The 18144-nt window shown below is 35.1% G+C and overlaps 1 protein-coding gene across 2 annotated transcripts; it reads left to right on the top strand.

Annotated features, from left to right (window-relative positions):
• Positions 1–324: 324 nt before the first annotated feature.
• On the top strand, positions 325–17697 carry cabp4 (calcium binding protein 4). 2 transcript variants are annotated; one of them, XM_051652974.1, is made up of 9 exons: positions 332–451; positions 5840–5934; positions 8289–8324; positions 8439–8637; positions 11020–11050; positions 12491–12634; positions 13135–13244; positions 13418–13565; positions 17128–17697. In XM_051652974.1, the coding sequence occupies exons 3-9, from the start codon at positions 8290–8292 to the stop codon at positions 17154–17156; spliced, it is 696 nt and encodes a 231-aa protein (XP_051508934.1). In that variant the 5' UTR covers positions 332–451; positions 5840–5934; position 8289; the 3' UTR covers positions 17157–17697. The 2 variants fall into 2 exon arrangements, with proteins under 2 accessions (XP_051508932.1, XP_051508934.1); XM_051652972.1 differs by lacking the exon at positions 5840–5934 and having other exon boundaries at positions 325–451.
• The last annotated feature ends 447 nt before the right edge of the window (positions 17698–18144 follow it).

Raw genomic sequence — 18144 nt, 5'->3', positions numbered from 1 at the left:
GCTATAATCTCGGCAAATACTAGTTAGTTTGAAGAAAAATTTGTTTAACATTGTTTGGTCACTATATAATTCCCATACGTCCATTTGTGTTATTTTATAGTTTTGGTGACTTAACTATTATTTTAAAATGTGGAAAATAGTGATAATAAATGCACAGCAAAATATACTAAAATGTTTAAAAAAAAAAAACCATAAGCACACACAGTTGCTCCAGACCATCACATTCACAGGAACATTTACATGGCTTAATCCAAAAACATCATCAACATGCACATCTCACATGCTTATCCCAACATATTTAGACAGATTATCACCTGCTTGGATTATCAAAGGAGAGTGAAGGGTCATTCTGTACAGTCAATAGACACATTCTCTCAGAGGAGAAAGAATAGATTTAAAAGGATTGAATAAGGTGGTTCTGGACTCTACTTCTGCTCTCCTCCTTCTAAAGGTAAGCTACAAAAATGATACAGTAAGATTTTAGAGGCATCTTGTGGAAGCTCTTTTAGCACACAGAAAGCAATTTTGTGGTTGCAAAAGGGTCTAACTCACTACAAATGTCAACAACAAATAACAGCAAATATGTTCAACAATAACATACTGTATCAGTCACATAGTGACAGCCACAGTGGCAATCAGCTCTGATCAATTTCAAAAGCTTAGCTGTAGTAGTACAGGAACTGGGAAAAGAAGCTATCGAACTGTAATTACTGAAACAGACGTGGGAAATAATTACAGTGAGGTTTATATGAATGGCAGCCACAGAGAAATGACAACCCTCGGAATGCAGTCGGTTAAATGTAAAGTTTGTGTCGGTTAAATTTAACGTTTGTGTAAATACTGGCAATCCTAAACACAGCAGCCGATAGTGTATTGTCAGGGGCTGCCAGGCGAGCAAGATAAATCCCATTGCTGCGTGTCTGTAATGGCAAAGGAGGGGCCGGCCTCATTACAACACCATGACACAAAATCAGTAATGGGGATCGATTGCGTCAGTCTGAGCGTTCCATGGGTATTGTTCCATGGCTTGTTTTCAAATGTAACCCAGGAAAGTTCTTGCAATCTGTGATTGATCTACTGCCAAAGGCCCAGTGATGGATCTCAAGAGAAGATCACAAGACGAGGCAGATATAGTGAACAAGTGGTTTCAACTAACCGTTTACATCTTTAGTGCACTGGCACACAAAAGCTCTCCTTACATTTTAAATGACGGCCATTTATTTTCCACTCAACTCCTGCATGAACTAGAGGATAACTTGTGTGTTCAAATTTGCTGCAGATCTTGGGCAAGGAAGCTGTAGCACATTGAATTTCTTTGCATTTCTTTACTTTGCTTCTTTAAATTAAATGTATAAAAATAATGTAATATAAATTGTTTATTAATATAATGTAAATATAAAATAAATTATAAATATAACTATTTAATTAATTCTTAATAATTCAAATCAAATATATACTAATATAAAACAGACACATTTTTACAGGTATAAATCTTTTATACAAATATACATGCCATAAAATCAGTTGACAGGCTTCTCTGCCTCTATCATGCACACACTGGGTTTCGCTTTTGACATATGACTTCGAGTGAGTGATGCGAAGAGATGAGCAGTCTTGTTTAGCGTGTACCTCCTGTAAATTTATATATGGCAATTTTAGCCACAGGAAGTGGGGAACAACATTAGTGAATTATTAGGAAGTGAAAAAAAAAAAGGATTCTGAATTAATTGCGGCGTACATATGTATATATATATATATACATATTAGTGCTGTCAGTTGATTTAAAATTTGTATCACAATTAATCGCATCATTTTTTATAGTTAATCGTGATTAATTGCATAATTATGAAAGTGCTGAAATTTGACACTATAGGCCCTATATACTTCTGTTCCTATCAAAATGCATTTATTTCCATCTTAGGAAAGATTTAAAAAAATTATAATAATTTAGAAATATAATGCTTTATTAACATTTTACAAACAAAGCCTTCCACAGCATAAAGAAATGCACTAAAATAGCACCAATTCATTTGGCTTGTTTTGTACATCAAATAGCAGTCTGGTCTCATGAAATTTACTTGAACATGACAACATTTTTGCAGTTCAGAATTTACGTGCTGTATATCATGTTTGGCTGCAGGTTTTCTGTGAAATGTCCAGCTTGGGGCGCCAAAAGCAAGTAAAATAGTGTCGTATTCAGAGGAGGTATTAAGGTGAATTATATATATATATATATATATATATATATATATATATATATATATATATATATATATATATATATATATATATATATTTAAACATACCTCCCTACCCTAACACTTTTGCCTGAACCTAACCAATAGTGTTTTAAAATATAAATGAGACGTTTAAAAAAGACATCCTTATCAAAGCAACGCCTAAACTTAACCATTAAAATACTGTATATATGAGAAGTTAAAAAGACATCCTTACCTTATCAATGCCTAAAGTGTTTTAAATGCAGAAGCGAAATGAAAAAACACATTTTCTGAAGCAAACGCCCCATTTCGTGCTGCTTCTATGACTCTGTAATGTCACGTGTCAGCTTAAATTCATGGCTGGACTTGAACTGCGGTTCTCCGACTCTGTCCAACGCTCTATCAGTAATAAAAGCATTAAAATGTGTTGTTTTTCAAAAGATGTGTTTGAGCAGAAGCGTGTTGATATCATAAAATAACATGGTCTGGGTAATACAGAGAAAAATAAGTGTTTATAAAGTCATAATCAGCCATTTATGTCATGATTTGAGTGAAAGTGAATAAAAGACACAGTTGTTGTAGCGCCTCTAGTGTTCATTTCTCCTGGAAACTGCAGGGTATTGTACCTGGTGACACGTATAACAAGTTTTGCAAAAATGTATATAGAGACATGTTTTCACTATGAGACCAGGTTGTCAAATAGCGTTAAGAGCTCCTTTCTCCATTATTTTACCACTGACATTGAATTGCTGTTATGTTTGTTTGTTTGTTTGTTTATGTGTGTGTGTGTGTGTGTGTGTGTCTGGGTGGTTTATGAGGACATTTGTTTTAAGGTTACAAACTGGTAATTACAAGGTTATTATGCTATAAATGTGGTTTATGAGGACATTTCTAGTGTCCCCATAATTCAAATTGCTTAAAAAACATACTAAACTATGTTTTTTTGAAAATGTAAAAATGCAGGAAGTTTTTTGTGAGGGTTAGGTTTAGGGGTAGGGTTAGGGTTAGGGGATAGAATCTATAGTTCGTACAGTATAAAATCATTATGTCTATGGAGAGTCATCATGTGGATAGCCGCACCATCATGTGTGTGTGTGAATGTGTGTTGTGAAGTGTGCGTCAGTGTATTGAATCCAGGGCTGCATTCCACTTCACTTTTAACATCCACTGGCTAACTCCCCTAAGCATTTCCCCTCGGGGGAATCCCCGCCGCCATTTTGGAGGTCCACTTTGTTAAGTGACCGAAGGAAGTTTCTGTTGAAAGACCCTTAACCCCTCAATTTTGACCGAAGGAGCGAGTCGACTCTGATGTACGCTTCAGACAGCTCCATATCCCACAATGCAACTCGATTGTGACGTGACAGCATATCGCGCTTCATCAACCCCACCCCCACACAACTCTAATGTATAATGAAAGTGAAGTTAGGTTAATTAAGCAGTTTAGAAAAGTTATATTGAGATTTAACAGCATAATACTTGTAGCCACCTTAAACTGTTTATCACACAGTTATAGCCTATGCGTTCATTGTTCTGTTAACATTTTCGTTTGTGTAAATCTTGATTAATCCTTTCTAACAATTCATTCTAATGAAAAAAAAAATAAACATAAAGATTTATACATAAGCCTCTGAAATCAATCTCCGAAAACGTTGTTTTCTCAGGTGCAAAAATCCCTAAATAATTCCACAAATTGACATCAGCCTTCAACGTGCTCCAAGTGATCAAGGGCTTAGGGTGTTCCAGTTAAACCACTGCACTGGTTCCGCCAGTAGTGGACACTCACGCAACGTAAGCAGTGAGGTATATCCGAGTCCATGAGACGGAGGGAAGATGGAGGGAGGGAATTTAAAAGGTTAAAATTGAAGTGGAACGCAGCCCAGGTGGACACATCGCAAAGGGTCCGCCCTTCCAACAAGTGTTTATGCTGGTTTATGCTGTATTAACGGTAAATGCGTTAATTGTGATTAAGAAAAATTAACATAACTTTTTTAATTAATCACATGCATTATCGCGTTAATTCTGACAGCTCTAATATATGTATATATAATTCGAAATGTATTATTTGAAACTACACTTACCGAAGTTATAGGAGTTACTAATTCTACTTTAAATTCAAATTTGAATTACAATTCTGCATCCTGTTTGTTAACTTAATTTAAATATAATTCAATTTTAGGAATTTAAAAGGCATTCTCAATACAATTCTGAATGGTGCACAACCCTGCAATTTACAGTACATCTCAATGTGTCATATATTTAATGACATAAATCATTAATCATATAATATATTAGATATTATTAGACATAAGGAACAGGGCTGTCATCGGATGTTGCACCGGACCCTGAGACAAGAGGGCCCCACTAAGGACGTCTATGGTATAGTCCACTTATTAGGCCTGAGGAACAGGGGGCCCACCCATAAAAATGGTCCAGGGCCACACAAATTTTAGTGATTGCCCTAATTATAAAGGTAACAAAATTTTATCTAAGTTCTCACAGCACCATCACATCAATTAAAAGTCTAAGCTTTGATTATATTTATTTAGCACTCACCCATCAGTAAGACAAAGTCTTTTGAAAGTCTGTCACTGATGCCCTTGGCATGGATGGACTTCTCAATGTGATTCAATCTTTCAGGGTGCAAACCATTTCTATCTCTGAAGGTCCACATTTGATCTAATCTAATCTGATCTAATCTGCATCTCTCAGATGCTGACATTTTTGGAAGGCCAGCTCTGAAAGGTCCCATCACACGGAATTTTACTTATTGATTCTAAAATCAAGGTGCAGGTCGGACTGTTCTAGCTTTGTCAGCTAACCAGTCAAATTCCATCTCTTACATCATTTTAGAAGTACTTACTTTCAGCGTATCAGGACTCAAATAAAAAAATTTTGCTATCTTATCGTAATCAGAAAAAAAAAGGAGCAGCCTAGTCTACTCTTCCCCTGAACGGCATTGCCTCTTTTAGACGATGATATCAGTTTGTTCCATAATTATCCCCACACTGCTCTGTTAAATGATTCCAATTAGAGGAACTAGAAGCCAAAATTGCTTGTGTCAACATGCTGATTGACAGCAACTGGTCACTTAGTTTAATAACTCTCGTAAATTAGCAAAGCAGGTTTCTCCTCTCTGTGAGTGTCACTTGTCCTCTTGAAAATAGATTCAGCAAATTACCCTGAGCAGGTGGAGCACACATACTGCATCTTTTAGCTTATTTCATCCAAAATGAAATATGAATAATCAGTTTGCTATGAATTTGTGCCATGAAGGTTCTAAGTAAAAGGAGTGATTTTTAAAATAAGCTTTTATTTAACTACATTTTCTTGATATTTAATTTCTTGGGCCAACATATTCCAATTTCCAATTAACACCAAATAGGATTAGAATCAGCCCAGAGGAAAATTTTATTGCTCAGAGGTTGCCATTTCAAAGCCTAGGATACTAATGGAGATCACAGTTATGCCTAGTATCAACTTTGTCTCTGATGTTTCTCCTAACATAAAATAAAATGAAAGCTATTATATTTATAAAATGATAGCTATAAAATTAAAGGGATAGTTCATCCAGAAGTGAAAATTTTATTATCATGTACTCACACTCATCTTTTTCCAAACAGACTTTCTTTGCAAAAAAGGAATGAAACTTAATCCTCAGTCTCCTTTTGTGGTCCACGGAAGAAAGTCAGTTAATTGTGTTTGGAACAACATGAGGGTAAGTTATGACACAATTTCATTTCTGGGTGAACTATCCCATTAATCCTTTGGTCTTGGATGAATCTGATGAGAAATGTTTGAGCTCATACTAAAATCTCAACCTTTTGATTGCAGATTTTGGTTTCCTTGCAAATCTGAGTCCAGTTTGTGACAATGTTGAGATTCTGTTGTGAGACTCCAGAAACTCTAGAATTGAAACACGTGGGAATACTAGGAGAGAAGTCTGAGAAGCAGAATACTGAGAGCAAATGTCTCCATTTGCTATCCTTGTAATACCATTGCCGACTAGGAGAAACAACTGAGATATTAAAAAAATCTCATTTGTGATACGTAGGATAGAGGACAACAAATGTATACAGGATACAAATGCTCGGGCACGAAGAAATAGATGTTTTTATTGTAAAAAATTGCCTGATTTTAAATTCATGCTTGTTGCTTGTAAGAAGCCATTGACAATTTCAGTTCTAATGACTTGTTTGATAGGCAGAGGACAGACAGAGGTTTGGTGCCTTGCTTGGGCATATTAAACTGTTGATGGTAATTTATAGGCTGTCTGGTGTGCCTGTCGCCCTCCATTGTAATCAAATTCAGTGCTTGGAGGAATGGTCCAGCCTCTTGGTTCTGGTGCTAGCATATATTTGATTATGGTTTGTCTTCAAACGCACACTTTTCTACAAAGGAAAAACAATAGCATCAAACTGCTGCCATTTCAACAGTCATTGCGATTCTAGCGTATTAACTTTCTGAATATTGCAATGCCAGGAACCAACCCAATGGGCATTCTCTCAACAGGAATCTGGTCTCTGTCCAACCACTGAACTCCTGGACAAGGCAGGTTAACTTGGCAAGAAATGTACTGCTATGTTTTATGCATGCCAGTGTCGATGGTCTGGGCAATGCAGAACGATGCTGCATTAATGACACTGAAACAGTGTCAATGTGGAGGATTGGTGAATGGAAAAATAAGGAAGAACAACAAAAAACACTGTGTGGTTTTACATGCACAATCCAATGTGTGAAGGTCATGTAAAGCAAGCCAATTACACTGATTTCACTCTGCATGTAAACATGTTTACCGGCATTCTTACCAGCTTGTCCAATGTGTGCAAGTGTTGCGCTTGGCTGTTTTTGTTTGCTCCACTTTCCCATCATGCTGTTTGTCTCCATTTTGAAGACTTAAAGGGATAGTTCACCCAAAAATGAAATTTCTCTCATCATATACTCACCCTCATGCCATCCCAGATGTGTATGACTTTCTTTCTTCTGCAGAACACAAAGATTTTTAGAAGAATATTTCAGCTCTGTAGGTCCTCACAATGAAAGTGAATGAATACCAAAATTTGAAGCTCTGAAAAGCACATAATGGCAGTATAAATGTTATCCATAAGACACCAGTGGTTAAATCTATATCTTCAGAAGTGATACGATAGGTGTGGGTGAGAAACAGATCAATATTGAAGTCCTTTTTTACCATAAATTCTCCTTCCTTTTCAGTAAGTGGCGATATGTACAAAGAATGTGACTCGCCAAAAACAAAAGAAGAAGAATGTGAAAGTAAAAGTGGAGATTGATAGTAAAAAAGTACTTAAATATTGGTATGTTTCTCACCCACACCTATCATATCGCTTCTGAAGACATGGATTGAACCACTGGATTCTTATGGATTACTTTTATGCTGCCATTATTTGCTTATCAGAGCATCAAATTTTGGTACCCATTCACTTGCATTGTGAGCACCTACAGAGCTGAAATATACTTCTAAATATGTTTGTGTTCAGCAGAAGAAAGAAAGTCATACACATCTGGGATGGCATGAGGGTGAGTAAATGATGAGAGAATTTTCATTTTTGGGTGAACTATCCCTTAAAACAGGATATATTTGAACATTCTGCTAAATTAAATGTTGTTCCACCATGGTCCATAAAATGAATGTTAATTACATTAACATTAATTTAATATAACAAAATATATCTGAACTAAATAAAATGTTCTACAGGTGGCATTTCAAATATTAATTAATAATATCATTAAAAGTTTTTGGATATACCCCATAGGTTATGTGTTTGATAACATGTTTATAGGTAATTCATACTGAAACAGAAATGTATTATTTAAAAACTACACTAACAGCAGTTTCAGCATGAATTTATTTGAATTGCATTCCATTTCAATTCTACTTCCTTAAATTTACATTACATTTCTTCATCCTAATAGTGACCTCAATTCAAATTCATTCTCAATTAAATTCTTAATACCGCACAACCATGGACGTTACGTGAATAAACTTCTGACTTCTCTGAAAATCTAAAATCTTAATGTACTATCTTTCCACTCTCTTCTTCTCTTTATTAGGATGTCTCAGAGGAGTAAAGCATCCTCAAAAGAAAGGTATGCATTGGGTTTCACAACCACAACAATGACAATAGAAGGGGATGTAATCAATACTTGCATTTGTTGAGTTAATGTGTTGTGTAGTCACTAACAATCTTCTCACCCATGTAGCACCTCTCATGGTCCTTCATCCTCATCAGAAGGCCCTCCTCCACGCTCTGCTCTTCGCAGCTCCTCCAAAGAGTCGAAAAACTCAGCAGGTCACAAGGGCTCTCCAGGTCACCAAGGACGCCGCGGCAGTAGATCTTTCAGCCAGAATTCAGCCATTGCTGCGGCATACACACAGTATCTCAATGCTCTCTTTGGACAAGTAAGTTAAACTAGTAAATCTTTACATATAGGACATCTTGACCAGTTTAGACAGGTAATCTAACTTCAACTCTATTAGGGGCCATTCACACAGGATGCGTTATTGCGTTGAAAAACAGTTGCATTTTTAAAAGTTTAACTTCTTTTTGTTGTGTGTGAACAGCCCCTTTGTCAGGTGAGCACAGTACAATAAAGTGCATAAACATTGCAATCTTTAGTCACCAACAAAAAAGTACCAAATAATACAATGGCAATTCCATGTTTTTTGGACAAGTACCTTGGAGTACCATTTACATATGATTATCATGGTACATAAATATGGTAATAATTCAGTACCATGTGTGCAGAGGTTTCCGTCTGACCAATTCTGTCTGCTATGGATATGTCTTGATTTATTGAATCATAGTTATTTAAAGTCAAAGACCCTGTATTAAATTTTCACGAGACCATCTGGGAGAACAGAGAGAGTCAGCAAGCAAAGAAAAGCCAAAAAAAGAAGATATAGAGATAGAAAGATAGAGAGAGACAGTAAAACTCTCAGAGATGGAGAGAGACAGTAAAACAGAGATTTAATGGAGAGAGTCTGGCAGATAAAAAAGACAAAGATACTTGGGCACAAAATGGAGAATACGCTAATGTATACATAGCTAAAGCTCCATTTAACTGCTTCTGCTTTGCAGGATGGAGGGATAAATGAAAAGAAAGTGATAGACAAGGGACCCTATTTGCACATATCTAAGGGTAAATAGCCTGAAGCAACTCACCCAGTTGCATAACCGCTACCTCTGCCAGAGAGGTCTATGAGTAATACATTAGTTTTAATAATGAATATAGATTTTAAGGGAGTTCAAAAGTCCAAAGAGCGCAAAGAACAAAACATTTTGCCTTAAGAAAATGGCCTTAAGCACCATAACTGCAAGTATTCCTCAGATAGATCAGCCTTACAAATCAGTTATTAAGGGATAGATCACACAAAAATGACCATGCTGTTATTATTAACTCACTCACATATTGTTCAAAACACATATGACCTTTTTTCTTCTGTAGAACACAAAAAGAGATGTTAAGCAGTCACTTTTATTGCATCTTTTTCCATTCAATGAAAGTTTATGGTGACTGAGGCTATCATTCTGCCTAACATCTTCTTTTGTGTTCCACTGAAGAAAGTCATATGAGTTTGAAAAAACATGAGGATAATGATGAAGGAATTTTTTCATTTTTGGGTGAACTACCACTTTAAAGTTTTAATTTAACACATTAGATTTATAGTATTGCAACAGTCCATACATTCTAGTAGAGCATGTCGTTAGAAACAGCAACGTCTTGGGTCCAATTCACGGGGACAGAGTGGAATGATACAGTGTATACCATAAATGCACTATAAGTTGTTTTAAATAAAAGCGTTTACAAAATGCATGAATGTAAATGTAATGTTTCATAAGACAGAGGGGGTTCGATAACACATCCTGAATTCTGTGATTTCAGCCCTGTGGTTTATAAATGGCATTTTCTAGTTAGCTAAGCACAGGAACAGCCCCCTTAGATGATATTAGGTAGATTATTTGCTACTTTAAAGCCTACTTTGCAAAACCTACTTTGTAAGACAAGCCAGGTTTGCTTGTTGTGAGTGGAAAGCCACTAAACATTTATTGTGTTAAAAAAAATCTAATACCACAAAATAAAAATTATATGAAAAAAAAAAAGAATGGTATGTAACTTAATAATAGATCATATGAAAATAGAATGACATTTAACTTAATAATAGGTAATAAACCTGTGCGCATGTTTGTTTGCATGTCCGTGTATGCCAGACTGCATATGCATCCAGCCAGTGATTTTTATTATTTTTTATATTTAATTGTGTTTAAAGTATGCATATATGCATAAATCAGAGTGCATGTGTGGATAAAATACAGCAATAAAATGGATTTTTAAACTGTGTTTCTCATAACCTTTGTAGTCGCTCTCTTTTTCATTTAACACGCATATCCCCCTAACCATGTTCACAGTTTATATTCGCAAAACGATTTAATTTTTCCCCTGCACCTTTCCGCAGCTGTTTGTGTTTGTATGAGCATTGACGTGAAGCATGGTAGGGCATGGTTATGGTATAATCCAATTAGACAATCTCTCTCCCCTCCTCACTCTATGCATCATTGTGCTACTGAGCAGCTTTGATAAGCATGCTACCATAACCCTCGGTTAATAGTGATTAAAAATGGGCGATGTCTCTAAGGACGTTCAGCTCTCTTGCTGTAAAAATTTCCATATTTAGCTGTTTTTTGTGTCACAATTTTTTTTCGCATTGTCATTTTGCTCTCTCTCATCTCCCTGTCCTTTTATCACTCTCTCGCTCTTCCTTTCACACTCTCTCTTTCCCCAGGACAGAGATTTACTGCCAGAGGAACTAGATGGTATGTACTGTCTGTACATATATTCAACAGGGAAAATGCATATTTAATATCTGAGCCAGTGCACCGATAGACACAATACAAACACTATACGTCTTGTTTAGCATAAGATAAATAACAACCCATAACCAGCAACATGGCCCAAATTAATTTGATATCAAGAATTGGTATTTTCATGAATGGGGAAGCGTATAATGGATGAAGCAGAAAGCAGTATGCAAGATACTGCTTACTACAAGATAAGTCAGTAATACCAGAACAGCTGATGATCCTATAAGCTGCACAGTCATATAGATTATATAAATGGCACAATATAAACATATCCTAATGTAACCCTTATACATATTTATTAAACATAATAAATTGATATATGTATATATATACACTACCAGACAAAAGTTGACTGAAATGTTTCTCATGATCTTAAAAATCCTTTGATCTGAAGGCGTATGCTTAAATGTTTGAAATTAGTTTTGTAGACAAAAATATAATTGTGCCACCATATTAATTTATTTCATTATAAAACTAAAATTGAATAAAAAAATTTTTTTTTGAAATTGATGACTTGGACCAAATAATAAAGAAAAGCAGCCAATAAGTGCCCAACATAGATGGGAACTCCTTCAATACTGTTTAAAAAGCATCCCAGGGTGATATAATTTGGTTGAGAAAATGTCAAGAGTACATGTCTGCAAATTCTAGACAAAGGGTGACTACTTTGAAGATGCTAAAATATAACACAGTTTTGATTTATTTTGGATTTTGTTTAGTCACAACATAATTCCCATAGTTCCATTTATGTTATTCCATAGTTTTGATGACTTTACTATTATTCTAAAAAAATGTGTGAAAAAAAAATTATAATAAAGAATGAGTAAGTGTTTCAAAACTTTTGACCGGTGGTGTGTATATATATATATATATATATATATATATATATATATATATATATATATATATATATATATATATATATTATTTAAAGGGATAGTTCACCAAAAATTCGGTCTTCATTTACTCAGCATACATTCCAAATCTGTATAAATGCATTTCTTCCTTGGAAAAGAGATGGAGATGTTAGACAGAATGTCAGGGACTGGCACTTTCACTGTATGGAAAAAAAGATGCAATGATTGAATGTGAATGGTGACTGAAGCTGTCACATCAGCTTTTGTGTTCCACTGTACATGAGTATGAGTAAATGGTGACAGAACTTTCATTTTGAGTGAACTATCCCCACTTCTAGAGGGGAAAAAAACTTTAAGTCTTTCTTTAGAGCTATTTAGAATAATTACAATAGTTATATAAGAAAGCAGTCATGTTTTTTATTTATTTATTTATTTTTTATCTGGTCCATTGCAGATAACAGAATGCTCTATAAATAAAATAAATAAATAAATAAATCATTACATCTTTATTTTTTGACCTTTCTCCTCCCTAAAGAGCTGCTTGTAGCGTTTAAAGAGTTTGACTATGATCAGGATGGGTATTTGCATTATAAAGATGTTGCAGACTGCATGAGAACTATGGGGTACATGCCAACAGAGATGGAACTGATTGAGATCATCCAGCAGATCAAAATGAAATGTGAGTGTGTCTGTTTGTGTGTGTGTGTGTGTGTGTGTGTGTGTGTGAACAGGTTTGGGTGGTTTACGAAGAAATTTTTTTAGGTTACAAACTGGTAATTATAAGGGTAATATGCTATAAATGTGGTTTATGAGGACATTTCTAGCGTCCCCATAATACAAATCGCTTAAAAAACATACTAAACTATGTTTTTTTTTTTTTTTTTTTTTTTTTTAAAGTTTTTTGTGAGGGTTAGGTTTAGGGGTAGGGTTAGGGGATAGAATCTGTAGTTCGTACAGTATAAAAATCATTATGTCTATGGAGAGTCCTCATAAGGATAGCAGATTTCAATTTTCAGATAATGACATGTGTGTGTGTGTGTGTGTGTGTGTGTGTGTGTGTGTGTGTGTGTGTGTGTGTGTGCGTGCTCCTATTTACATCCTAACTTTTTGGCCACTTTCTGTGTTACAAAGATGTCAGTTGAATGTAAAAGGAAATGTGTCCATGTGGTGTGTGTGTAGGGGGAGGTCATGTGGACTTTGATGATTTCTGTGAATTAATGGGGCCCAGGATGCTAGCTGAGACGGCACATATGGTCGGTCTAAGGGAGCTGCACTGCGCTTTCAAACAGGTGATTATGCACTCTCAAGTTCCCTTCAAAGGGAGCCTACTTTAAAGTGTTCATTAAATAGAGAACATAAAAGCCCACACCCATAAAATCTTCCATATATTGCACCTATCCCCATCCCATTACTAATATTTGCTCTTCTTAAAAAGAAACCTCTCCTTACCTCTCTCTCTCAGTTTGATTGTGACGGTGATGGACGGATCACCTTTGAAGAGTTAAAGGAGTCCACAAAGACGCTGCTCGGGGAGAAACTGAAGAAGGGAGAACTGGAAGAGATTCTGATGGACATTGACCTCAACGGAGATGGGAATGTGGACTTTGATGGTAAGGAAGGCAGTACAGCTCCCTGCAGTCAAAAACAGCATAGCTCACCAGGCTTCTTAACAAGCTTAAAGGGATAGTTGACCTAAAAAATGTTTTACTCACCCTCATCTTGTTTCAAACACATAAGACTTTTTTTCTTCTTCTGTGAAACACAAAATGAGATGTTAGGCACAATGTTAGCCTGAGTCACCATTCACTTTCACTTTATCTTATTCCATATAGTGTAACTAGGGTTGACACATGTCCAGGATTTTCAAGGATAGTCCCGGTTTTTGTCCATCCTGGAAAATTTTAATTCCATTCCGGTATGCAAAATGTCTCGGAATATTTTCCCGACGCGTTCACACATATGAACCCTTGTTTATAAGCACACTATGCAAGGAGGATTCTCACATGAATCATAAGAAAGTCTGATTAATTTTAGTGAACTGGTTTGTTCGGATGATTGAGATTGAGTTTTTTCACTTTTAAATTTAGTCTAGTTACTATAATGCTTTAATGTTCTGGAAAACATGTCCAAAAACGGAATGTCCTTCCTTTTACTGTAACACCGTGTCCTAACCAGATGCGACACGACGCCGCGGCTTAAAAAGTCTTGCTCTCTTCAGTTGGCGCTGTCTCACACACACACACACACACCAGTTCAGATTCTGAATGGCAGACCGGTTCATTCCAGCTTTCCGCTTCCCTGTTATGTGGAGATCGTCGAAAATAACAACAGAAGTACAGTGTGAACATAAATAATCATAACAGACTGAATAAGGATGTGATTCATAAAGTAACTTTGCCCTGTGTATGTGTGTGATTGTGTATTTATCCCCTCTGGGTTTGCCGTACAAAGCGAATGCCCATACGGAACTTCAGTGAGAAAATGAGTTGCGTTCAATGAGTTGCATTTTTGGAGTAAATGTTTATGTACATTTATTTGTTTCCTTTGGTTTAAATGTAAGGATGTTTACAGTATATATATATATATATATATATATATATATATATGTTACATAAAATGTTAGTTGAAAACACTGTTAATGTCTTGCAGTATTATATTTTCAGCTCACATTTTCGTAAAGAGTAAGTTTTAATTCAAATAATTTCATTACCAAAATAATCTTCTTTTTCTTGTCGTCCTCGTTATTGTTGATGAAATAAAAATACCCCTTAACATTTTTGTCATTACTTTCATTAACGAGATTAACGGAATAGGACGGTTTTCAAATAGCATTAGTCATTAATTCTTTAATGTATGCAGTATTTTGACCGCACTTAATAGAGTGTGCTGCAGCACCCCCAGCACCCCTACTTCCCGCGGCTATGGTAATTTGTGTAGCCAAATGGTTTCAAAAATAAGATTGGGGTTATATCTGGGGTTTTCCCCCTTTGAACACACTGATACCAATGCTGGATCTTGTTCTGAAAGTGGACTGACTACATTTTAACCATATTCCTGCTTCATATTTACTCACATTTTTTAAAACTAGGTTAACATTACATTTGAACTTTGAGCACCCTCTTATCATCCCAGATGTGTATGACTTTCTTTCTTCTGCAGAACACAACGAAGATTTTAGAAGAATATTTCAGCTCTGTAGGTCCATATAATGCAAGTAAACGGTGACCAAAATTTTTAAGCTCCAAAAAGCACATAAAAGCAGCAGAAAAGTAATCTATAAGACTCAAGGGGTTTAATCCATGTCTTCTGAAGTGATCTTTAAGATTTTGGGTGAGAACAGACCAAAATGTAACTAGGTCATTTCGGCTTTGAAACTTTTGAAAAATAAAACATACTTTTACAAATATCTTTATGTTTCATCATTAAAGGGACATTTTTATTAGTCATACTCAAGGAGCTCTTAAAATACCTAACAAGCTAAATGACTAAAAAAAGCAGATGTCCATCTAGTTAAATGGGCATGGTCATGGTGGAATATAACAGAGTGGGCAATAACGGGGTGGACATTCAGTGAATAATCAGCCACTGCATGGTCTGTGAATGATATCTAGCAAATTTGGAAACTTATATTGATAATTTATTTCTGTTAACAGTAATTTATTGAATTTGTAAAATTACATTAATTTCCCGTATATCTTCCCATAACAGGGTGGACATGTTATGCTTGGCCACATATGAATAACACCAGAAAATAAAGGAAAACATAAATAAAACAAAAGAGTTATAAACTCGAAATAACTAAAAATAATTTTGCTGAGTGGCTGATCTACACCTCCAGTGTGTGTGATTTCATTTCATAGCATATATCTTTAATTAAAGGTCATAGTATCATGACATAAAAGGGTGGACAACAAATCAAGGGACACACAAAAAACCTCCACGATCAGTGTTAAAATTACACATTTACCACAAATGAATACATGTTAGTGTATTGTATGCATACACTTTGTATTTATTGTATGCATGGGGAAAAAAATTGAAATCCAATGATTTAGCACTTATTTTTCTCAAATATCTTTGATGTGCAGCTCTGGGGACATGAGGAAATGACACAGTGAGATAGTTGAAAATTATTTCAGTTAACTTTGGACACACAGCAGTGTGTAACATTATAAATTATCTTAATTCTTTTCACCAAGCCAATTAAAATTGTAATCGGGTGAAATTAAACAATACCGCAACTTGTACTGGGAACTTAAATGTTACCAAATTGTAGGAATGACCCAAATAATTTTTCACTGTGCATCTTGCCATTGCAATCTCTAGGCACGATCATGATTTCTAGCTCGATTACACTTTCTAGTGATTGATGCATGCCCAGAGCACTAGATGGCGCTAGAAAATGTAATCGAGGTTGAAATCATGATAGCCAAGGAGACTGCATATTTCGAGATATATAGTGAAAAAGTTCTATATTTTGGACTATTCTCACCCAAAATTAAACCACTGGAATTTTATGTATTACTATTATGCTGCCTTTGTGTGCTTTTTTGAGCTTCAAAGTTTGGGGCGCCATTCACTTGCATTGTATGGACCTACGGAGCTGATAAATTCTTCCAGAAATCCACTTAACTAGATGATGACAAAGTACTTAGGCTACATAAACAGACAATTATAAAACATTGTTTTTGAACCGCAAGGTGAAAAAAATAAATAAATAAAAAATAACGGTGAAAAAAAAAAAAAAAGTGTCTCATTTCCTTCCTGAGCCTAAGTCTTAATTTTTTTTTAAGAGGAAAAAATATATATATATTTTTTAAGAGAGAAAACATTTTTTCTTTTTTTTTTTTTTTTTTTTGAAGAGAGAAAAAAAATTTGGAAGAGAGAAAAACAATTTATTTTTTTGAGAAAACAAAAATTTAAGAGAAAAAAAATTGGAAGAGAGAATTTTTTTTTTTTTTTTTTTTTTTTTTTTTTTTTTACATAATTTTTTTCCACCTTGCGGATCAGGGCTTCCTTAGAATTCTAATCAGACAACCGGACAATTCATCAAGTTGTTACGTCGCTTGGCCGCAGGCTCATTCATTTGCCAGGTTAAAATCACTGCAACACACAGACTCTCGTGGGTTATTGCTTTATTAATTAAAAGTGTTGTCTCTTTTTTTCTTCCAGAGTTTGTTAGGATGCTGTCTATTCGGTAGCTGAATGGTTTTTCCATACCTGTCAACTCAAGCATGGATCATCAAACCACCTATGCTGTCACTCAAAGTTGTTTAATACTTTGTGTATAAACTGCCATGAGTATATTTATGTGGCAAATGTACAGAGTAGATATTTGTATTAAATAAACTAACATTCGATGTGACTGGAAAAGAATGTTCTGGTGTTTTAGAGCCTGAATGGCAAATTATCTAATCAGAACAGAGAACAAATATGAGTTATAAAGCATCTGCTATTGCACAATCAGTGACACTGTGCTGCCACCTATTGGAGATTTATACGTAGGCTGCTTATACATATTATGTATCAACCCTTTAAGAGTGCATCTCGGCTCTTTAGTGACCCGGGACCTCATTCCACCCCCTGTACCTTATCAATGTTTTGGAGTTATGCCCACACATCTTTAGTATTCCTCAGACTTTCTCTTCTGAATAGTGTAACAACAAGAAAAATAAATTGTTGCAAATTATTTATTTTTTAAATAACTGCTTAATTACCAAAAGTGTATAGGGTCAATAAAGAACCTAGACATTTGTGATAGTGTCAGGTTTTTTTTTTTTTTTTTTTGTACTTTCTTAAATCTAATTATTTTAATGATTATTTCATATCTAGATAAGTTTACTAACAAAGGATATCTATGTTTTATTACAAGAAAAATTAGTATTATATTCATACAAATGACTACTATATCACATTGAATTTCTACGTGACTATGGTGAATTATCAGTATCCCATATGCGTGTACATATACATATTATACATGCTATTTCTTAATCAAGGTGGCACTGATGTGTCAGTGACTGACATTTGACATTGCTATTTGATGAAGAAACAACATTGAAGTAAACTATAGCAAGTACAACACATGAACAGTATGATTTGGCTACTCTATTGAAATGATGCTAGTTGCGCATCTATTTAGACTCAAAAAGTGCCTGAGAAAATACAAATGTGTATCTTATGTGTTAT

Source organism: Myxocyprinus asiaticus, chromosome 24 (assembly GCF_019703515.2).
Source record: "Myxocyprinus asiaticus isolate MX2 ecotype Aquarium Trade chromosome 24, UBuf_Myxa_2, whole genome shotgun sequence".
NCBI lineage: Eukaryota > Metazoa > Chordata > Actinopteri > Cypriniformes > Catostomidae > Myxocyprinus > Myxocyprinus asiaticus.
The sequence above is the reverse complement of the archived record's forward strand: the minus strand, read 5'-3'. Positions and strand labels throughout refer to the sequence as shown.

Bases quoted from the DNA above. Each gene is read 5' to 3' on its own strand.
- cabp4 (XM_051652972.1), top strand. From the start codon at position 8,290: ATGTCTCAGAGGAGTAAAGCATCCTCAAAAGAAAG. The intron at 11,051-12,490 runs GTATGTACTGTC...TCCTCCCTAAAG, and splicing joins ACTGCCAGAGGAACTAGATG to AGCTGCTTGTAGCGTTTAAA. The intron at 13,245-13,417 runs GTGATTATGCAC...TCTCTCTCTCAG, and splicing joins TGCACTGCGCTTTCAAACAG to TTTGATTGTGACGGTGATGG.